The 23,091-nt window shown below is 50.0% G+C and overlaps 2 protein-coding genes across 4 annotated transcripts in view; one reads left to right on the top strand and one right to left on the bottom strand.

The window, feature by feature from the left end:
• The window catches only part of TRAPPC12 (trafficking protein particle complex subunit 12), an 85,997-nt gene extending 74,757 nt beyond the window's left edge, over positions 1-11,240 (bottom strand). For all 3 annotated transcript variants that reach the window (XR_007462486.1, XR_007462487.1, XM_049652610.1), the window contains exons 1-2: positions 11,102-11,240; positions 1,869-3,057 (exon numbers count right to left, since the gene is read on the bottom strand). Coding sequence is in view for 1 of the 3 variants with exons in the window: in XM_049652610.1 (XP_049508567.1) it covers positions 1,869-3,053 (1,185 nt within the window). In the remaining 2 variants the exon portion in view is untranslated. The remainder of the gene's footprint in view (positions 1-1,868; positions 3,058-11,101) is intronic.
• A 2,397-nt stretch (positions 11,241-13,637) lies between these two features.
• The window catches only part of EIPR1 (EARP complex and GARP complex interacting protein 1), a 54,936-nt gene continuing 45,482 nt past the window's right edge, over positions 13,638-23,091 (top strand). The window contains exon 1 of the mRNA XM_049652015.1: positions 13,638-14,132. Within this exon, the coding sequence (XP_049507972.1) occupies positions 14,091-14,132 (42 nt within the window). The 5' untranslated portion in view covers positions 13,638-14,090. The remainder of the gene's footprint in view (positions 14,133-23,091) is intronic.

Raw genomic sequence — 23,091 nt, forward strand, 5'->3', positions numbered from 1 at the left:
CGGGCCCCAGAAAATAACTAAGGGCTCCACGTCCCCAGTGGGGCACTCGTCCCGGGCTCAGCGGCTCACCAAGGTTTACCAACATACACCAACACGCACTGGGCTTTCCGACCCAGCCGGGTGTGTGCAGCGGGGCTGCGGGAGACCGCCGGTCCCGCCTCCAGTTCTGGGAGGACACGCGCGCGCAGGACACGCGGCTGCAGCCTGGCCGGGGCGGCGCCCCCCACGCACCGGGCCGGGCAACAGCTGACGACCCCCCTGCGATCTGCCCGATATGCTGCAACCGCCAGCCAGCCAGCGACCTGACCGTACCAGTAGGTGTCGTGTGCGTGTCGTGCGTGTAAACGTTTTTACCGCACGGCGCACGCTTCAGGCCATCTTGTACTCAGGCTTTCAAATTTAATAAGAATCTCATTAAAAATTCTGTTATCTCATCATTCCTATTTTATTTATTTATTTTTAAAGTTTACTTATTTATTTAGGGAGAGTGCACACGCACACGTGGCAGAGGGGTGGAGAGGGAGACAGAAAACCCAGGCGGGCTGCACGCTGTTAGGGCGGATCCTGACTCAGGGCTCTGTCTCACAAACCGAGAAATCATGACCTGAGCCCAAATCAAGTGTCAGGCGCTAAGCCGACTGAGCCGCCCAGGCGCCCCCGAACCATCAGTTTTAATATCTTATTACCTGCAGAAACATCCGTTACAAAAATGAGTCTTATGTATTCAACCAGCCTCTTGAAAAAGGACCCTGAGATCGTTTCAGATGCTTTGCAGTAATAAACCCCACGCCGACGGACATCCCAAAAGCTGGGTATTTCTATGCCAGTGACGTTATTTCCTTAGAAAAAAAATTCCTAAGACTGGTATTTCTGGATCAAATAACATACACATTCGGATGCTGATTTAAAAACTTTACTTAAAAAAGTTTGTAACAATTTATGGTCCCATCAGGGCTGCCCAAGACAGACTATTTTCCCACACTTGAACAAACATGGAATAATCATGAATGAAATGACTAATTAGGTATCAAAAAATGGAGGAAGCGCCTGGGTGGCTCAGTCGGTTAAGCGTCCGACTCTTGGTTTCGGCTCAGGTCATAATCTCACAGCTCGTGAGTTCAAGCCCCACAACGGGCTCTGCGCTGACAGCGTGGAGCCTGCTTGGGAGTCTCTGCCTCCCTCCTTCCCTCCCTCTCTCTGCCCCTCCTCACTCACGCTCTCTCTCTCTCTCTCAAAATAAATAAACATTAAAAAAATAAGATAATGGAAAATGGAAATAATCTCATTGTCTTTGATTACTAGATTGAACTCTTCTATGTTACTGTTTATTCTCTAGAACATTCAGACATTTTTGTGATTTTTTATTTTGGAGGGGGCATTCATATTTTTCTTAATGAAATGTATAAAACCTCTTTCTACATAAAGCACGTTATTTGGTAAACAACAAAAAAAAGGAATGGGGCTTATTTGCTGAAGCTTAAATGTCACAAATAACATGCTCACACAAGGTTCACAGCTATTTCTGAGAATTCTGATGTAACTATCTACCTTGCGGGCGTTCACTTCCAAGACTCTGATTAGTGCCTTAAACACATTTTATTAGGGAAATCAACGGAGTTCCAAATTGACTAGAGACATAACGCGGACTCTCAAAATGAGAATTTTAGGAATTGCTGGACAAGGCAGATTTTTCAGTCCTTGAAGGCGTTTTTACATGTGTGTATACACACATGCACACACACACACACACACGTGAATGGGGGGTGAGTGAGAAGCCGGGGAAAACAGAACGAGATGGAAAGGAGCCGGATGTGGACACGGGCGACCTATTTCACCGGGAAGTGCCCTGCGAGGCGGCCCGCACCTACCTGGATGTTGTCGAACTTGAGGCCCGGCATGGTGAGGCTCTCCTTGTCTACGAACACCGTGCTGTACTGTTGGGTTGCCACTGAAATCAAGATGTCCCGGGTCCCCTCCCCGGGGAGCCAGGCATCGCTCCTGCGGTCCATCTCGCTCATGCTCAGGGCGGTGGCAAAGGGGTCCTCGCTCCCTGCAAACACGGCCTGGATCTGGGAAAACGGTTTTGGAGACTGAGGAATTTCTAGGGAAGCCGTGGGAACGGCGGACTCTGACTTTTCAATCCCTGGGGAGAGACAGGGCGCAGCGGAACCCGGGGATCTCTGTCCCACCGGAGTGGAGAGCGAAGACCGTTTCTCGGGAACGGAAGAGCCCGCGTTGGGGTTACTGACGGAGATGAAAGTGGACGTGGTGAAGGAATCAAAGAAGTCCGAGGCCAAGGAACTAGAGTTGCTGGGGTCACCAAAGAATTTACTGAGGCTGGGGCTTGGCTGGACCGCCTGGGGAGGGGTCTTGGCCACCGCGTCGCTGGCACCGCCACAGCTCGGAGACTTCACCATCTGGGACTGGAAGCCGTCCCGCAGCAGCAGGGGCGGCTGGGAGCGGGCGAACGACTGGCTGAAAATGGTGCACACGGGCACGGGCTCCTCCTCACGAGGGGACTGCCTGCAAGGCGGGCTGTGCCCCGGCCCCTCCGGGCCCGGGTCCTCGGCACCCTCTTCTCCCAAGGCGGGAGCGCCTTTTACTTCTTCGAGCTCTGGGTCGGGGGTCGCGTCAGAGCCGCCTTTAGATGCACGGTCTCCCCCGTCTCCGTCGCTTCCAGTGTCATTGCTCAGCGCGTCGACTGCTCCTTCACCCAGCAGACCTTCCGGTCTGGGATCAGCGTGACCGTCTGCAGGCTCCACGACATCCTGCAAACAGCCCAGCTCACCTGTGTCGTCCTCGCTATTGTTAGGAGAGTCAGAAATGAGGACACTCTCCATCATGTGCTCATTAAGCTTATCTACAAAATGATTAGAATCTTCCGATATAGTCTCGTTCTCTTCAGACCCAAACTCGTCTCCACCGAGGTCGATGGTCTCCTCGTGATAAAGGAGCTGGCCCTGTTCTCCCTGCGGAGTGGTGCTCCCGGCTCGCCCATCGGCCGGGAGAGATTCCTCGGCTGCGCTCTGGCTGGCACCGTTAGCGTTCTCCATGGTCCTGAAGCCAAGACAGAAATGAACCAACCTCATCAGCTTTCCACCTCCGTCATTACTGAGCTGACTTAAACTTATAGACAAATGGTGGCCACATGACATCATACATTTGCCCAAACCCACGGAAGGCACGCCGCCAACAGTGAACCCTAAGGTAAACCGTGGACTCTGGAGGATAATGATGTGTCCGTGCAGGTGCACCGCATGTAACTGTGGGGGAGACACAGGGCACACGGGAAACCTCTGAATCCCCGGCTCAATTTAGCAGTGAACCTCCAGCTGCTCCAAAAAATTAAGTCTATTAGAAAATCTTTGTCAGTTACATATTTGAAAGACTCCATTTCTCCAGCCATCTATCAACTGACTGATTGATCACGGTAAAAGACACACCCCATCTATATTACTTACCGTCTTAACCATTTTTTGAGTTTACAACTAAGTGGTGTCACATGCATTCAGTGTGCAACCACCACCACCGTCCATCCCCAGAACTCTTGTCATCTTGCAAACTGAAACAATGTCCCCGTTAGGCACCACCTCCCGGGGCCCTCCTTCCCCACCCCCGCTGTCAGCTCTGATAACCGCCTTCTACTTCATGACTCCCTGGACTTCATTACTCTACGTACTTCACTTAAGTGGGACGCCATGGTACTTGTCCTTTTGTGACTGGCTTATTTCACACAGTGTAACGTCCGCAAGGTTTACCCAGGTGGTCGTATGTCAGAATTCCCTGATCATTTAAGGCTGAACAATACCCCATTGTGTCTACACATTTTTTCAATCCACTCATCCACTGACGAACACTTGGGTCACTTCCACACGCTGGCTACTGTGACTGCTGGTAGGAACATGTGTGTACAAACATCTCGGGGTCCCCACTTTCAATTCTTTTGGGTATACACCCAGTAGCAGGATTGCTGAATCTTACGACAATTCTATTTTTAATTGTTGTTTGAACAGTCAACAAAGCGCTTTCCATAGTGGTTGCATTCTGTGAGACCGTGCATAAGGATTTCGATTTCTCAGCGTCCTTGACGACACCTGCTATTTTCTGACACTGGCCATCCTAATGGGGGTGAGGTCTCCAGCTCTTTAAACCCTAAGTGTTCTTTAAGATTCAGTTGAAGACGTCCTCTTCCAACCTGTAATAATCTCTCCACATCCTCCCTGAGGCACGCTGACTGCTAGAGCTGATGGCAGCAAACTGGACCAGTTACTAGCACACACCGGGCCCTCGGCACCAATCTAAGATTTGTGCGTGTACATTCTTCCTGGATTCAGAACCACCCTGAGACCTACTCCATCGGGCAGATGAGGAGGCTGGCGCCTGCAGAGCTCATGCAGCTTGCTCAACGCTGTGCTGCTAGTAAGTTGAGAAACCAGGGCCAGTTACAGCTGAAATGCTGTGTGGACACGGGATGGCAGAGGCCACAAAATGAAATGAAGAGTTTAACGTCTAAAGAAAATGCCTCCTTTTCCTAAAGGACTTTTTGAGCAAACGTTACCGTATATAGTTCTATTCTTCTAGGGAACAAATCCCAGTTAAGAAAGATGAGGGTTTTTCTAGGAAAAAATAAAATGCCTTCTTGGTCTTCACAAAGCATGGTCTTTAGATGAGATGACTTTTTACCAACACTTTGACACTGCCCCAAATCAGCAGCCTTTCTTTGTTAAAGCCTGGCCACCCTGAGATCTACACACAAGGGCATTTTACTTTTTTTTTTAAATTTTCTTAACGTTTATTTATTTTTGAGAGAGAGAGACAGAGCATGAGCTGGGCAGGGTCAGCGAGAGACGGAGGCACAGAACCGGAAGCAGGCTCCAGACTCTGAGCTGTCAGCACAGAGCCCGACGCGGGGCTCGAACCCACGGACCGTGAGATCATGACCTGAGCCAAAGTAGAATGCTTAACCAACTGAGCAAGGTGCCCCCAAACAAGAGCATTTTAAAGCAGATAATCAAAGTTGAGCACTTTGGAGAAGTGTCTTGTCCAGCATTGTCAGTTACCGATTCCCTATTTATTACACATCTCTCCGATCATTAGCTAAAAATGAGTCAAAAACACAACGGACAAGGAACAAAAGCCTTGCTCTGGTAATGTTTCACAGCAAGGCGGACTGGAGGCTGCCTGGGGAACATGAGGAGTGGACGTGCCTAGTCACGTGCAGGACGGGAACAAACACGACTTCCTCTCGCCTCTGCAGAAGCTGAACGAGATGCCGTCGTGCCCTCACGTACAGAAGGGGACACCGACAATGAGAGCAGTGACAGGACTCATCTACAACCACTGGTAGTGGGCGTCCGGCTGGCTCAAGTGATAGAGCACACGACTCCTGATCTCAGGGTTGTGAGTTCGAGCCCCACCTTGGGTGTAGAGGGCACTTAAAAATGCAATCACTGGTTGTAGGTGACCCTGCCAGGAGTGGAGTTTGGTCCTTCCTGCCTAACTTCGTGAGGACCTAGGACCCCGGCCCCTAGTGCCGCGCCTGGTACAGAGATGCTGTGGCCGCAGCTGGTGCCAGGAGCGAGCCTGTCTCAGAACAAACGGTTCAGACGGGAACTCCGGAAATCACAACACGACACTAACGGCTAACTGTAGAATAACGTAGGGTATGAGAAAAGGTCTGATACGTATAATTACAGGGAAAGGCAAAGAATATCGGAACTGGCAAAATCACAGAGTTTTCTTCACACGCAGGAAGAGTGGAGAACGTTCTACTCTCAAAATACACAGAAATAACTGCCAGTCAAGGTTAATCTGTATGTGTTAGATCAAGACGGACTGACTAGGGTCCCGCAGGAAAGACTGTCCACAGGTAACAGAGTTACTTCCCACAAGGCACAGGATAAGAGAAGGCTAATTACTAGGCGAGACCCATTCGTTATGTGGACTGGATACTTACAGCAAGAAACAGCACTTCAGCAGTAAAGAAACACAGACTCAAACTATGATCTAAAAAAAGGTTGGGGCGCCTGGGTGGCGCAGTCGGTTAAGCGTCCGACTTCAGCCAGGTCACGATCTCGCGGTCTGTGAGTTCGAGCCCCGCGTCAGGCTCTGGGCTGACGGCTCGGAGCCTGGAGCCTGTTTCCGATTCTGTGTCTCCCTCTCTCTCTGCCCCTCCCCCATTCATGCTCTGTCTCTCTCTGTCCCAAAAATAAATAAAAAACGTTGAAAAAAAAAATTTAAAAAAAGGTTATGAAAGAGGTGGATTTTTAGAAATGCCAGTTCTTAGGGAATTTGGGGGGAAACTTATTTATTGATAGTGGGAATGTAACTTTTCTGCACAACAGCTAGACAAAGGATACAACGCTCTGACACAGCAACTGGGTTTGCCAATTCACCTGAGATGTTTTTATTTTCATTTACTTATACCTCCAAAGAATTTTTTATTTTTTTATCTTTTAATGTTTATTTATTTTTGAGAGTCTGAGAGAGACAGAGCACCAGTGGGGTAGGGGTAGAGACAGAGGGAGACATAGAACCCAAAGCTGTCAGCACACTGCCCGATGCGGGGCTCGAACTCATGAACCACGAGACCACGACCTGAGTCAAAGCTGGACACTTAACGGACTGAGCCACCCAGGCGCCCCATATCGAAAATGTTTTTAAAGAAATAATATTCTCAGCGGAGCGCCTGGGTGTCTCAGTCGGTTGAGCGTCCGACTTCGGCTCAGGTCATGATCTTGCGTTCGTGAGTTCAAGCCCCATGTCGGGCTCTGTGCTGACAGCTCGGGGCCTGGAGCCTGCTTCGGATTCTGTGTCTCCCTCTCTCTCTGCTCCTCCCCTGCTCACACTCTGTCTCTCTCTCAAAAATTATAAATAAAGATTAAAAAAAATAAAAAAAAAAGAAATAATATTCTCAAAAGAAGAAAGCTAAGTTAAAAAGCAACATTCGAATCAGTGCTTGTTTGTAACTATGTTTTGATTCTCTTCAGAAACTTCACTTCTTATCCAATCTAATTTAGAAAATCAATGTTTCCTAGTGAAAAGGTTTACAAAGACGCTGCCCAATCCAGAGCAAAACCTGTATTGTTAATCCTAATTTCTGAATAGAAACTACGTATTTATAAAAAACCACTGCCAATGGGCTGCCTGCAATGCCCTGCAGACCAGGAACCAATACTCACGGTGTGCTCCCGTGTCAGACAGCAGGGTAACTCAGACCACTATGCTCTCGGGAACCCGGCCCTAGGCAACCACAGAGAGAAAACTAAGTAACTCACACACGCACTTGAGCAAGCTGCACTATGGCATGGGGTGGAGGGGGGACTCCGGACAGAAAAGGATAGCCTGTGAGCCTCCCGAGTTTTCTTACGTCTCTCAGCTGGAGACCTTACAAGGCTCTTTCCTTGTCATTTTCTCCCTTCTCTTCTAAAGGTACGTTTCCTGTAAATAACTTCCAACAAACTTTGAGTGGATATAAATCATTCATAACATGTGGCTGAGACAATACACTCTAACATTTACTCCTCTCCCGTTTAGGGGTAATATTCTGAAATTTGTCACACTCTTGTTTTTCATTTCCTAGACGTTTACTTCCTCAAACAACATTTTGCTTAGTTTTTTTTTTTTTCGTTTTTGACTTAATTTCCCCTCTCAACTTCTAACCTGAGATTCAACCTCAAAAGTAGTGCGAAGCTGGAATTAATTTGTCTGTGCTGTTGACGAGGCTGCTGTGTGATGGCACCACACACGATCTGTTCCAGCGCTGACGGGTTTCTGATACTATAGACAGTGCTGTTGGGAACGTTCTTATACACGTCACCTGGTGCACACAAGCAAATTTCCTCATGTTGTTAAACGTTACACGTGAGGCGCCTGGGCGGCTTAGTTGTTTGAGCGTCTGACTCCTGGTATCAGCTCGGGTCACGATCCCAGGGTCGTGGGGTGGAGCCCCGCGTGGGGCTCTGTGCTGAGCTCTGTGGAGTCTGCTTAAGATTCTTTTTCCCTCTCCCCTGCTTACACACTCTCTCTCTAAAATAAAATAAATACACGTTATGTGTACGTTGGGTCATAGAGAATACACGTCTTCTTCCTTACTAGAAAATGCCAAACTGCCTTCCCGAGTGTTTGTACCAGTTTACATGGGTAGTTAGCAGTGTGAAAGTATTCTTGCTCAACACATTCCCCTACACTGGGTACTGCCAGATTTCTTAATTAATACGAAGAATAGATAAAAATTCCCGGAACTCAACCAGACAATAAACAACCCAACAGAAAAACAGGCCAAAGATTTGAACAGGCTGAAAAGGATACACATTTCACAAGCACATATCCTGTGACTCCGCAGCCACGCATCTTGACTTTTGCAGGATGCTTCCACTTTGTGCATATGGTTACTGTAAAGTTAACTACCTTGTTTTTTGTTTTCAGGAACAGAATTTAGTGATTCATCACTCACATAGAACACCCAGTGTTCAACAGGACAAGTGCCCTCCTTAATCCCCATCTACCATCTAGCCCCCCCCCCCCCCCCCCGCACCTCCCTCTACGAACCCTCAGTTTGTTCTCTATCGCTAAGCATCTCTTACGGTTCCTTTCCCTCTTTCTGTCTGTCTCTCCCTCTCCCTGTATGTTCACCTGCTTTGTTTCTTACATTCCATTAAGTACCTCTTTTCACTCTCAAGAGTCCCGGTGAGGACAGTAAGAGGTCCCACGACCTATGCATCACAGAGGGACTCCTGCACGTGGTACCATAAGCTAGCACTGTGAATACTTATAAACAGCAAATCCAAACAAAATACCCACTGCTTTCCAAAGATCAAAACAAAACAAAACAAACACTGGACACAAGCACTGCTCATAGGCACAGTAAACAGCATACTGAAAATGGAACATTAAATGTAAAATGAATGGGCCATGCTAGAAAATAAGCAGTATGATTTTCTATATAAAATTCAAAAAATGTAAATTAAACAATACATTGTTTTAGGAATACAAGTGCAAAAGCCAGGTGATGCTAATACTCAATTCATCTGGAGAGGGAGCTGGGGGTGGTGCCAAGGGAAGGTTTGATCAGGGAGGGACACGTGAGAAAGCCACTGACGACTGTCCATTTCTTATGCTTGTGGGCAGAAGACTGGGCCAGGTGTGCACTCGATCTCTGTGTTATCTTCATGAATGTTACATGGGGTCTTCACGTTGCATAGTTAAAAAACGGGAAAGCCCAGGTAGGTTTTTGATTTGTGTGTACTATAATTACTTCTATTATTGACTTAATAATTTTTATTAAACCACAGACATTTCGGCTTATGTTAGCATCAACATGGCAGCAACTGAAGTAGACTTTCTGTTCAGGTGAGTGCTTTGCACAAGGCCCTTAATTAATGCCTTAAGATTTTTTTTGTTTTAAGTACTAACTCTAAGCGATTATTTGAGAACTGAAAAGTTTCACTAAGAACAACTAAAACTACAATAGGACAGGTCCCCTTTGTGGACATGATGTTGGAATTATAAGTCTTTTACCAGATTGCAATAGTGTAAACCCCATTTCCGTGAAAATATACATCATATAGTGGAAATCTAATTAGCATAGACTTACAAAAACCCCCATGTAAAGAACACCCACAATAGATGAAACATTTTACGTTTATTATCTTATTTTTTGAAATGTTTATTTATTTTGAGGAAGAGAGCAAGGGAGGGGGGGCAGAAAGAGGGAGAGACAGAGAATCCCAAGCAGGCTCCACGCTCGGCTCAGAGCCCAACTCGGGGCTCAGCCCCACAACCCCGGGATCATGACCTGAGTGGAAATCAAGAGTCGGACGCTTATCTGACTGAGCCACCCACATGCCCCGACATGTCTTGTCCTGTTCAATCCTCAGGACCAACTTATAAAGGACTATTACGTCCATTACACAGCAGAGAAACCCAAGTGATCTGGCCAAAGTCACACTGACAATATTTGGTGCTGCAGGATTTCAACACAGGTTTTCCGCCTTTGCTCTCCCTGCGAGGTTGCTGGGACAGATCATGATCCAGAGCAGCAGGGGGGAGTCAGGAAGAGCACTGGACGCAAGCTCTTAAGAACTGCTGGAGTCCCAGCTTCCCTGCTAAGTGACCTTTGAGGAGTAACTTCGTCTTAGTCCTGGTTTCTTAGACTGCACACTGGGGTAACGAGGAATAACCAGTGACTGGTGCACAGGCACTTTTACACTGTAAGGAGCTACGTATACACAAGCACGGTAACTGTGATTTTAATGATGAAGCACAGCGGTAACACGGGCTCTTGGACTGGTGAAGATCCTGTTAGCAACCACAGAACGTGAGGACGGGGTGAGACATGTCACCGCTAAAGTATCCTATCTGCACTCTCCTCTGCCTCTCCCATCCCGCCACAGTGGGCCGGGCGCCTGGTCTGTCACTGGGTACCATCTCCTGAATTCACGAAAAGAAGCCAGGAGTAAAGCATCTGGATAGAAGGACACCTTATCTTCCAACCACCATAAAAAGGTAGAAACCGTACGTCCAAGTGTCACTGGGGTTAAACTTTTGTGTCCAAGCTTGAGAAAAACCGACACGTTTTAGAAGCTATCTTTGAGCCTTGTGTTTTACAACAAAGGCTGTCAGTCTTCACGGTGTACAACACCATCGGTCGGTCCCGTCCCGAAGGCTGCTTTGGGAGGGATCAGGATGTGTAATAATAGGCAACATTCACCCTGGCGTCTGTGCTTTCGCACAAACCGCCGCATTTTACCCGCACGATACCGAGTTTGGGTGGGCAGGTCATGTCCGTGCACAGAAGAGCAGACTCACAAGAAGACAGATTAAGGGGCTTGCTCAGGGCCGAGCTGCTGAGTGCCACAGCTGGGACCTGCAGGAGACCTCCAAGGAGGAGACCTGGGGGAGCATCCCCCCCCCCAAGAGTCCCTTAGGAGGAGCCCCCGGAGAGGAGCTCCCCAACGGGGAGACACAGAAGAGACCCCCCCCTCTCTCTGCGGGAGGACCGGCCAGGGGACAAGCCAGCGAGGGGCTGAGGTCAGGACCGGCGGGGCTGCGGTTAGGGACGACCCGACTCCCTCCCCACAGCCCGGGCCCTGAGTCTCACCTGCCACCCGCCCACTGGGGTTGGAGAGGCGGTCACGGGCGGCCGCGACCAGAGTCCGGAGAGAAGGTGGATGAATACCGGAAGAAGGGACTCGACCCGGCGCCTTCTCCGGCTTCTGCGCCTGCGCGCGCTGGACGGTCGGTCTGATTCCGCGCATGCCCAGTGCAGGAGCCGGCTGCTTCGCGCGCTTCCGGTTCGTGCTGCGGTGGGCGGAGCGTGCGCTCCAAGGTGATGCGAAGGGCGGGGGTATGGGCGGGGATGCTTGACCACAACCCTCGGGATAGGGAGGGAACTAAGCCTGATCCTCAGGTTACAAGGAAACCTGGGCCAGAGGGTAGGTGGAAGAGAGAGTATTAGGCCCTTTCTTTTTTATTTCTGGCCAAAGCACCCAAGAAATACTTATTTTTAGAGACTTTTCTTTGTGCTTATCAGTATTTTCTACTTTTTCAGCTGTGCATTTGTACTTGTGTAATAATAACGTTAACCGTAAAGCTGGTAGGAATAATATCAGTAGTAGGTAGGTAGATATAATCCAGCAATATAAAGACTCTGCATTCTCTTAGCTCCACAACTTAATCTCAGGCAATCGGAGACGATGAATACGATGCTCAGATCTGTGGGTCTGCTTCCTTGATTTTTACTGTAATCACTGAGGACTCCTCATCCATCCAACAGCTATCCATCAAAATTTAACGATGCCTGCCAGGGCGTGAGGCGCTGGCATACAACCGAGCAAAGCCATTTTTGTCTTCCCTTCATAACTGATTAATTTTTTTAGTTTTGACAAATAAAAACAGTATATATTTAAGGTGTGCAGTGTGATGTCATGACACATGTATACATTGTGAAATGAGTACCACAATTAAGCAAATTAGCGTATCCACCATACTTACCTTTTTTATACGTATGTGATGAAAACACTTGAGATCTACTCTTCGAAAGTGTCAAGTATAGGGCACATTATTATTAACTATAGACACCTGTACAGTAGGTCTCCACAACTTATTCACCATAATTGAAAACTTGTATCCCTTGATCAGTATCTCCCCATTCCTCTCACCCCCTTAGCCTCTGGTAAGCTCCATTCTTCTGCTACAATGATTATTTTTTTAATGTTTATTTTTTGAGGGGGGAGGGGCAGAGAGAGAGAGAGAGAGAAAGAGAGAGACCCAGAATCTGAAGCAGGCTCTAGGCTCTGACCTGTCAGCACAGTACCCAATGCCCAACGCAGGGCTCCGACTCAGCCGCGAGATAGTCGCCTGAGATGAAGTTGGATGCTTGACCCACTGAGACACTCAGGTGCTCCTCTCCAACAACGTCATACACACACACACACACACACACACACACACACACACACTTGTTCACATTTCACATGTATGTGTAATCGTGCAGTATTTGTCTATGTTTGGCTTTTTTCACATAACAGAACGTGCTCCGGACTCGTCCATGTTGTTGCAAATGACAGGATTTCCTTCTTTTCTTAAGGCTAAGTAATATTCCACTGTGTGTGTGTGTGGGGGGGGGGGGGGCACGTGTGAATGCCACACTTGGTTATCCATTCATCTGTCTATTGACACTTAGGTTTTTCCACGTGTTGACTACTGTGATTAAGGCTGTTCTGGACATAAGGTGCAGATATTTCTTTGATATAGTGGTTTTATTTCCTCTGACTCCCAGAAGGGGGATTGCTGGAACGTATGTACTTCCATTTTTAAGTTTTTGAGAAAACTCCAACCTGTTTTCCACAGTGGCTGTATCCATTTACATGCCCACCAACAGGTATAAGCCTTCCCCTTTCTCCACTGCCTGCCAACACGTGCTATTTTTTGACTTTCTGCCACCAGGAATCCTTACAGGTGTGAAGTGACATCTCATTTGTCAAGAAGATTAAGAGTAGAGAAAAAAAAATTAATCACACAGTTGTAGAAGCGCGTGGTCTTCTAAACCAGTGGAATTCAGCTTAGTGAAAGGGCTTCTGCTAATGGCACTTTGGGACTCCATGCAGCTTCACTTGTGACTGCCAAGGACACGGTCGGTCAAGGGAGGTGCCTTGGAAGTGCTAAGTCCTCCATGCTTGGAGATGCCCAGGGAACCCAAGGTCTCCCAGCAGGCTCCCATTTAGAGTCAAATGCAGGTCAGATCCTGCCAGAGGTGTGGCGCCAGGCATCGCTCGGCGGCACTGGTAGTACATGCTCCCCCCGCCCCTCCCCCAAGTGCGGACACTGCGGCACGCCTGCCGCCTGAAGGAGCGTGGCTCCTGACCTTGAGGACCCTGGGCAGAGCCTAGGTGAGTCAGACCGGGCACACATCCTAGCTTCCCACCTTACGACCTCCCTGTCCTCAACCGTTGGTCAATTTTGCAGCCTCTCATCTCTAAAATGCAAGTATGACACCCTAGTGGCAGGGTTAGAAGAACCTTAAGCCGGCTTCTGTAAAGCATCAGTCCCCGCGCTGGGCAAAGTACTAACGGTAATAAAGGGCAGCGCCACAGCTCCACGTGAGCGGTTCTCTGTGAGCTACGGAGCGCGGAGGGCTCCCCGCATGGGACGTCTCAATGCCCCAAAACTACGGGCTGGGGGCGGAGTGACGACCCCGCGAGGCCCTGGAGCCCGCCCACGCCCCTCCGCCACCTCCGGTTCCCCTCCGCCGGGACCCTCCCCCACCCCTCTACCCGCCCGGCTCTCGACCCCACTGGCTCTAGTCCCCGCTCCTCCCCGCCGCGTCCGCCTCCCGACGTCAGGAGGGTTGAGAACCCGGATGGAATCAAATGAGCACGCGCACGAGCCCGGTGCCGCTGCCATTGGCCGCCGGCGAGGAGCGTACTGATGACGCATCAGGAAAATACAGGAAGTGTGGCCTACGGGAGCCGAGTTAGGCCGCAAAAGCTCCCGGTTCGGTGCCGCCTGGGCGGGAGGGAATGAATGGGTGCTGAGTTGGGGGCGCGTCCGCTCTGGGGACAGGCGTTAAGCGTGTGAGCGGCCGCAGCATGGAGGACGACGCGCCGGTGATCTACGGGCTGGAGTTCCAGGTGAGTCCCAGCAAGGCCCCCGGCGCCGCGCGTTTGTAGAGCGAGGCCCTCCTGCACCCCCAGCTCCCCCTGCCCCGCTGAGGACCCGGAGGCTTCGGGGGGGCTCCTTTACAGGACTTGTTTATCCAGGAAGGCCCTGGGGCCTGCGTGACGCAGGGTGGACGCAGCCCACGACCCCCGGGGAACACCCCGCCGCCCCTCTCCCGGCAGCCCTTGGACGTTGTTTGGGGCCTGATTCCCACCGCTCTCTGCAGGCTGGCTACTTGTGTGCAATTTCCTCCCGCCTTGGAGCTCCCAGAGGCTGGCGCCGTATCTGTGATTTGGGGGTGGTGGCGGTGAGGGGGTCGTTTAATTTGGACACAGTGTTAAATTTACCTAAGAGTTGCAAAGATAAACGGAAAGTTCTGTTGCACCCTTCGCCCAGCTTCTCCTAATGTTGAGGACTGCAAGACCATGGCACATTGATCAAAGCGTAGAAATCAGCACTGGTATAATCCTGTGAACTGAACCACAGACTCTCTTCGGATCTCACCTCTTTCCCACTAATGTCCTATTTTGCCTCATCCTGTACTCCAGGTCCTGTTCACCGTGATCATCACGTAGTAGGTGCTCAGTAAATGTCTGAAGTGCGTGAGCCCCCACAGTGTAAGCGGTGAAGCAGGAATGCATGTGCGGTTTGGCAGGACCGCTAGGAAGTCTGTAGGGATGGAGTGGAGGAGTGAGGGGGTAGCGGAGGAGCTGGAAGGACAGGTGGGTCGCATTGTGTAGGACCTGGTAGAGCCTTGTGTTGGTTTTCATCTCTTCTGATGGCTTTTGAGAACCTGCTTAAGGCACTTAGGGACACATACCAAGAAAACAAACAAAAACAACCTTTGTTCATTGCCCTAGGAAGTATCTGATACATAATTGTGCGCCCCAAATGTGTGTTAAAATAGAAATGATCTTTGCTTTCAAGAAGCTTACAGTGAGAGAAGTGGCACTGTTAGTTGCGAAAAGCCTGCCCACCCCCGAAACTCCTGAAGTGTAGATCCTGGCTCCAGCACTTACTAGCTGTGCGGCCTTGGGCCTCAGTTTCCTTGCCAAGAAAATGGGAAAACGAGCCTCGATCCCCTGTGGCTGTTATGACAATTAAATGAGTTGAGACATTTAATTCAACAGCTTAGAAAGGTGCGTGGCCCTTGGTAAGCATTCAATAAGTGTGTAATTATTGTAGTGAGACAAAATTCTTACAGATAAACCCATACAAGGCAGTTTCAAAGTGTCCTGTGAGGAATGGGCAGTTTACAGGGTTTGACAGCGGGCTCCGTCACCCAAGACTGTGCCTTAACTATCAGCCTTTGAAAGTGGTCACCGTGTGCTGGGCACCCTGCTGAAGACTGTGTATGTATTTCTAATCTCTCAGTCGTCCTTGTAGGTGTTTTTCTCCCCGTGGGCCAAGGCAACCTAGCCAGTAATTGATAGATTTAGGACTCTAACCTAGGTAGGCTTTAAACCCAAGCCAACTTTAAAGCCCCTAACTACAAAGTTACACGGCTTTCTCCTGGAAACAGTTCACGTGTGGGCACATGCAAAGGGTACGCACGGGGAGATCTAAGTTTCTCTGACCGTGTGCTACCTGAAGTGCGTGTCTTCTGCTGGTTACCTCGTAACTTTTGATCTCCTTAAGAAATCTCCTAAGTAACCCAGAGGTTTTGATCTTCCGTGTTGGATCTTTGAGATAACACACGTTATTTCCTGGGGTTTGACATGTTTTTTCCTGGGATTAATATCAAGGAGTGGATCCTTGCCCTGGGTATCGAATATTTTATCTGATTTTCTCCTTTATCTTGAAAGAAGTAGCACATTTTTGTGCCGCTTTACTCTGGACAGCTTGTGGGTCGTGACATTCCGGAATTCGAAGAACCATTATTATAGTTTAAAGGGTAAGTACCGAAAGTGACAGTGGAGGGTTGGTTGTCAGTGACATTCGCATCACCGTGGAGAGCAGTTTACCCTAGAAGATGGGGATTTGGTCATTGACCATTGGCTGAAGGTAATGAGGCTTGAGGGCCATATAGGGGTTGTTAAAATAAAAATGCTAAGCGCATTAGTGTTTACAGAACATTTTCGTATCCTATGATCAGCATCTTTTAGCTTATAGGAAGGGACTTTTGGCTTGTGTTTATTTTTGTGTATTTAAAGTTAAAAAAATTCCAAGTAGCGTTTACAAGCCTTTCAAGAAGTCAAATTGCTGAAAAGCTGATTAAGATCTGCGGGCCCTAAACACACCCATCCCACCTGATCTGATTCCCTGAGAACAACCACATCCAACTGAAAACTTTCTTCTCATCTTTACCTATCTGCTTTTACCTCTTGGACACCATGTAGTGACTGGATGTTGCCACTATGGGCTTTTAGTTTTTTCTGTGCTCTCCCCTGTGTTTCTTTAGACTCCTGATACAGTTGTATCATAACTTCTTGCCAAATCCTTATTTAGGGTCTTCGTCTTTCTAGATCTAGAAATATTTCTGGCTGCTGATTCAAGTAGGGTTCTAGGATTTCATTTTTTTTCTTGTATAGCTTTCCATTTTTCTGTTGCTGAGGAAACGCTTCCTTTTCCCCATTTGTCTCATTCCCCTTGTGTCTTGCTGGTGGGTGTTGACTTTCCGGCCGCAGCCTGCAGGTGACTTCCGGCAGGTTGACCGGCCAGGTTGCTGTCTGTTCTGTTGTCTGTTTTCCGGGACACCTGGGTCCCGTGGCCCGTCCCTCTCTGCCCCAGGCCCGTCCACTTTCTCACAAAACCTCCAGCATGGCTTTCATCCTATGTGGGGGTTTGTGTTCGGTTTCATTTTTGGCGGACTTTTGTTGAGCGGGTGGTAGGTGCCAGGGTCTGACAGGCCGCTTAATTGTCACACCAGCCCTGGGCGCGGGGACTGTTCTTCCCATTTTAAAATTGAGGACACTCTGGTTTTGAGCAGTGAAACCTCTTGTAATTGTTAGAGAAGTTGGTTTCAGGCCTGGGTTCCTCCTGTTCAGCGCCCTCTTTGCTCTTGGAGGCCTTTTTTGTTTGTTTGTTTTTAATATATATACACATACATATATATATATATATGTATGTGTATATATATATATATATATATATATTTTTTTTTTTTTTTTTTCCTGAGACGGAGAGAGAGCGTGCAGGTGGAGGAGGGGCAGAGAGAGAGGGAGGGAGGAAGAGAGAGAGACAGAGAATCCCAGGCAGGCTCCATGCTGTCAGCACAGAGCCCGACTTGGGGCTCAAACTCACAAACCGCAAGATCACGACCTGAGCAGAAATCAAGAGTCAGGTGCTTAACCGGCAGAGCCCCCCCAGGCGCCCCGAGGCCTTTTATTCAGAACAAGACACCTCGGTTCCCCCGTGTCAGGCCCTCGGTTCGGACACCGCTGCTGTCAGAGGCCAACAGTCAAGCGCAGACTTCCCCTTCCTCCCAGTGGACAGCAGGGCTATTTCTTACTTCTCTTTCGCCCCCTAGCAGGTGCGTGGTACCTATTTGCTAAGCCACTGAGTCAATCAAGGTGATGGGCAGGTGGGAGCGAGGCCGTCTCCACAGTGCCTGCGAACTGCTTGTGACCCAAGGCCGCTGCCTGTGTCCAGGCCACACCGTGTAGAGCCACGTGTAGGTCTGGTGATGGGAATCAGGGGCCTGACTTAGGGCTGGTCTTCAACCAAAGGTCATACTTTGGCTTCTGTAGTTAAGGGGGATACGGGAGAATGTTTTCCTGGAAACAGCAAGGCTCGGGAGAAGCCTAGAGGGTGCAGCCAAGCGGACCGCCGATTCAGCCTCAATTTGGAGCCAATTTTGATGATTGGTTTTTCTTATTGCTTGTGTTGTGGAGTTAGGAACCCCACACCCGTTTTTTTTGTTGTTGTTGTTCCAGCTCACTCACGCGCTTGCTTTTGTCTTCTTGATTTTTTTTCTTTCTCAAGTGCTGTGGCTCGGATGGGATCTATACGTATGTACACGTGTACGTGTACAATTTGTGTACATATATACCTTCTGTGTGTACAGGTATTTTGTACAGATACATGCATGTATTTCTACAGCTGAATTTTCCTCAAGCAGGACCCGTGTTTGCCGTGTTTTGAGTACTTCGGTGCACATCGCTCCGGGCTCGTGGCCGTAGGACCCTCCTGAACCTCGGGCATCCTTGTCCTCGCCTCGTGTCCTAATTATGGCTCCTTCTCACTTCCTTACTTCATCCCCTCAGTTCTTTTTCCTCCTTGGCTCTGGTGAGGTTGTATGTGACCAAGCCCACAGATTTGGGGAGGGGGTGTGGGACGGCACAGGGAAGGAGAAGGGCATTTTCATCTCCTGGCGTGCTCTCCAGTCCTAGACTCTGGCCGGACAACCTGCCAGAAAAGTTGTACCTGCTCCCATTTTTCCGGGCAAGGAAGAGCTGCCTCGGTGGGGGGTAGGAGCCGGCTCCCCGCTCCCCACCCCCGAGAATTCTGCAGCGTGGCGGTCCTGAGGGTTGCAGTTAACATCCTGCTTTGTAACTGTTTGGATTAATACTAATTTAGCTCCGTTCCCTCCTGAGCTGTTGGTACAAGGTCTGGCATAAGAGGTGGGACGGTCTGGCTTTTGAAATCTATTCTGTAAAGTGAAACGGATTCTGATACCACCGAGACCAGGTAGTTCTGACGGGCAGAGTCAGGAAAGCTGTGTAGACCCTTGCAACTCAGAGTGTCCTCGCCCCACCAGCAGCTATCCTGTCACCAGAGGCAGACCTGGAGAATCAGAATCTGCATTTCCTTGGGCTGCCTGGGCGATTGGTTTGTGTACCGAAGTTGATGTGTCCTTCTGGGTAATGTGACAGTGGAGCTAAAAGGGAAAGAGTAAATGAGATTTTGGTGGGATCGGGCAGGAGGCGTCCTTGACTTCCCTGCTAAAAGTGTGGAATTTATTTGTGGTACTCGGTGGTCAGAACCTGGTTTTTGGGGAGTGTGTCTATTTGGGGTTTATGAACAGTGCCTCGAGAGCATTCTTGCATCGGCCAGAAGATTGGACTGGACAGTCTAGGGACTCGTCACCCTGTGAGTTCACATCGACAGGTCATTAGCGAATGTAGAATGAACTTAAGCCATTGAACTTAAGATACATAGAACACTGAAGTCAAGATATAAAGACTTGTTTACCCAGCTTTTCAGAATGTTTGCAGGAACAATGTGAGTTTTAGGTTTAACACCTGAGTTTTGTATGCGTAAATCCCAAATCGCCCGCTTAGTGTTGCACTCGCTATAGCTACGTACCTGAGAAACGCTGGTTTCCCATCTGGGCACTCCACTTCCCGGTCTTGCATCGTTTTGTCCTCCTGTTTTTTTTCTTTTCTTTAAAACATTCTTTGAATGTTTTTTTTATTTTTGAGAGAGAGAGAGAGAGAGACAGAGCGCGAGCGGGGCAGGGACAGAGAGACAGAATCCGAAGCAGGCTCCACGCTCTGAGCCGTCAGCACGGAGCCCAACACGGGGCCGGAACCCACAAACTGTGAGATCGTGACCTGAGCGGAAGTCGGACGTTCAGCCGACTGAGCCCCCAGGGACCCCTCGTGCTCGTGTTTCTGCTCCTGTGGCCTAGATGGTCCGGGCATGCTATTCCTGTCAAATTTGCTCTGCAAGGTGATGATGGGAGTCTGTTGACGTTAATGAGACAAGTAATCAGCTACCGTTTCTCGGGTGGGCTTTCGAGCTCTTTCCTGAAAGGGAGGAGAGTTGTTTCACAGGACATAAAATAAGCGTGGTCACATGGCAAATGGATTGGCCGCTCCCAAACTCAGCACAGAGACGCTGCATTTTCACAGTGACACGTCTTAGCACAGGGCCATCTCACAGTTCCATTTCACACGTTCGCCGCATATTAGAATATCGAACGTGTTAATCTTTACCGGTGATTGTAACTTTCGTTGCTGATGTCTCTCCAGCACTGTTTGAACTTTTTAGAGTGTAAACGGGACTCGAGATGCCCTCACACGCACTCTTAGGGCACAGGGCAGGAGAAATCAACTTTTTGAGCTGGAGTTTAACCTGCAGTTCACAGCTAACAGAACGGTGGTTCTTCACGACTATTTCAAACGTCTCCGCAAACAAGATTGTTTCTCTCCTGCATGCTTACTTCTTTGAAACTTTTGACGTTAAGAAGATCTTCTCTAGTTTTTTTTCTTTTTTTTTTTTTTTTAAGCTTATTTATTTATTTTGAGACAGACAGTGTGTGCTCCAGCAGGGTAGGGGCACAGAGAGGGAGAGAGAGAATCCCAAACAGGCTGTGCTGTCAGCGCAGAGCCGGACGTGGGGCTCGATCCCACGAACTGTGAGATCATGACCCGAGCCGAAACCAGGAGGTGGATGCTTAACCGACTGAGCCACCCAGGCGCCCCAGACCTTCTCTAGTTGTGGGGGCCAGTGACCGCTGTGCCCCGCTGGAGGGGCGACTCCAGCCAGTGGTGGCATGGCACACACTTGGGTGGCAGAGGTAAGCAGGGCATGAATGAGGGGCACCGCGGGCACCGTGGAGGAGGTGTGGACGGCGGGGGGGGGGGGGGGGGGCATGTCCCGTGGCTCCCGTTTAAGCCGGGTGCTGCCCTCCTTACGCTTTCACCAGCTGAGCTCGGCCAGGCCAGGAGGGGCCGTGCGGGGATGAGAACTTGTGCGAAGGTGGCGCGGGGTCCTTTCGGTCGCTTTCCCTGGCTTTGCCACCGCACTAGTCAGCCGCCCTGCAGAGCCTGGAGCCACACAAGCAGGGGTGAGTGAGGCTGGCTTTGCCGCACCTGTGCCGGCAGGTTCTCCGGGAGCCCCGTGGTGGGCACGGCCGGGACAGCCGGCTGGGGCTGCTGCCTTTGCAGGGCCGGGCCGGTCAGCACTCGGGGCTGCTTCCGTCGGGTCAGGAAGTCCCTGGGCGTCAGGCTTGTGGCCGCAGGGCTCTCGGTCTTACCCGTTAGGAGCTTTACAGTCGAAGGTGGCTATTCGAGGTTTTCGAACGCTTTTCGTGTCTGTGGAACGGACCATGTGACGTATGAGTTTTCCCTTTTGGTATCTTTGGTCACTTAAATCACTGACTTTCAAATTGCGGGGCCACCCTGGCATTCTGGGACCAAATTCCACTTGGTCGCGAGATAGTCCTCTGCTGGGTTCCGTTTGATATTTTACATAGAGCTTTTTCAGGGATGTTTTTAGTGCAATGTTCTGTGTATTTGCTTCTAGGGGTTTGCTCTGTTACCCCACTGCACGCAGGCGCCCTGGGAGCTTCCCTTCAGTCCTCAGGCCCGAGGTGGCTTGAGCGTGTCCGCCTTGCCCGGTCCTCTCTGCACACTGGCTGTGGCTCTGTGGTCACTCGCCGTTCCCGTTTCTTTCTGGCTTTCGTGTGATTCCCTGGGGTCTGGAAGGGGGACTGAAGCCCGAAGCCTCTTGCTGGAGGACCCACCGTCCCGGGTCGACTTGACGAGGAGGCACGTGGAGGGTGAGCTGCAGTAAAAAGGCTCCTGGCGGAAAAGCGGCTTCAGAGGTTGTGAAAAGGTAGATTAAGCAAGGAGCGGGGAGGGGTGGGGTGTGAATGTTGAGCAGGGAGGGCGGGTGCGGACTTGGGAGGTCCGGGCTGGTAGGCCTGCCAGGCAGAGGGCGTCAGGCGCTGCTGGGGACTGGCCTCAGGCCAGATGTGCCCCTGTGCACCTGCTCAGTGAGGCGAGATCACCGGCCTGGTTATAGCGACGATGCTCGTGGGAAAGGGAAGGCCGCGGGGCCGGGAAGAGTGTGCACGGAACCGTGGGCACAGAGCCCCAGCGTGAGAAGGGAGGATGGGGAGAAGACAGGGCGGGGCGGTGACCTCCTGGGTCCTGGGGGGCCAGGGGACCGAGGGGTCATGCGTCGGAGCGTCTGGTGGCCGTGTCGCGGGGGGCCCTAGGAGGGCAGTGCTGGGGGGTGGCTGTGGTGAGGCCGGGTTATCGGGAGGGAGTGCGTGTCGTGCTTCCTCTAGGAGCTTTGTGACCATGACTAAGTCCCGTAACCTCTCCGGTCCTCGGCGTCTTTATCTCCCGAGTAGGAGTTACATTATCCATCTTGACTCTGGGTCTACTTCATTGAATTATGAAGGTGAATCAGGCTACGATATGTGCAGATGGGTTGTGACCTTTTATACCCTAAAATCTGATCTTCTCATAACAAGGTCATTGGAGCACCTCAGAACCATCATTAACAACTAGCCTCGGAAGGTCATTTCATCACTCACTTCGTCAAAGGACCAGAATTACGGACACGTACACATCTGTCACCCGAATGGCCGGAGCTAAATTATGATCATAATTTTACCCAGTAATGTAACGGAAGGATCTTAGATGAACTGTTTTTGAGATTTTGCCATAATTTTTAAAGATTCAGTTCAGACTTTTTTTTTTTTTTTTAACAAGAATAATTCGGCCCTTCAGTTTTTATTTATTTATTTATTTATTTATTATTTTTTTAAAAAATTTATTTATTTATTTTTTTAACGTTTATTTTATTTTTGAGACAGAGAGAGACAGAGCATGAACGGGGGAGGGTCAGAGAGAGGGAGACACAGAATCCGAAACAGGCTCCAGGCTCCGAGCTGTCAGCACAGAGCCCGACGCGGGGCTCGAACTCACAGACCGCGAGAACATGACCTGAGCCGAAGTTGGCGCTCAACCGACTGAGCCACCCAGGCGCCCCTCTTCAGTTTTTTAAAAAAGCAGCGTCTTATTGTGGGTGACAGAATGCGTAAGTGTCAGATTTGTAGTGCTTTCCCAAAACTGTGGCAAAACAGATGATCTCGTGGACTTTACTTTTTTGCGTGTTTCCCGTGGTCTCTGCGCGGGTGTGCGGGTCTGGGGCCCGAACTGCTTGGGCACGAAGCTGACCGCGTTCTGGCTCACCACGGGCACCCAGCAGCCTCCGTGGCCGCGGACTGCCCTGTTTTCCAGGCCAGCAGCC

The sequence above is a fragment of the Panthera uncia genome (genome assembly GCF_023721935.1).
Source record: "Panthera uncia isolate 11264 chromosome A3 unlocalized genomic scaffold, Puncia_PCG_1.0 HiC_scaffold_12, whole genome shotgun sequence".
Taxonomy (NCBI): domain Eukaryota; kingdom Metazoa; phylum Chordata; class Mammalia; order Carnivora; family Felidae; genus Panthera; species Panthera uncia.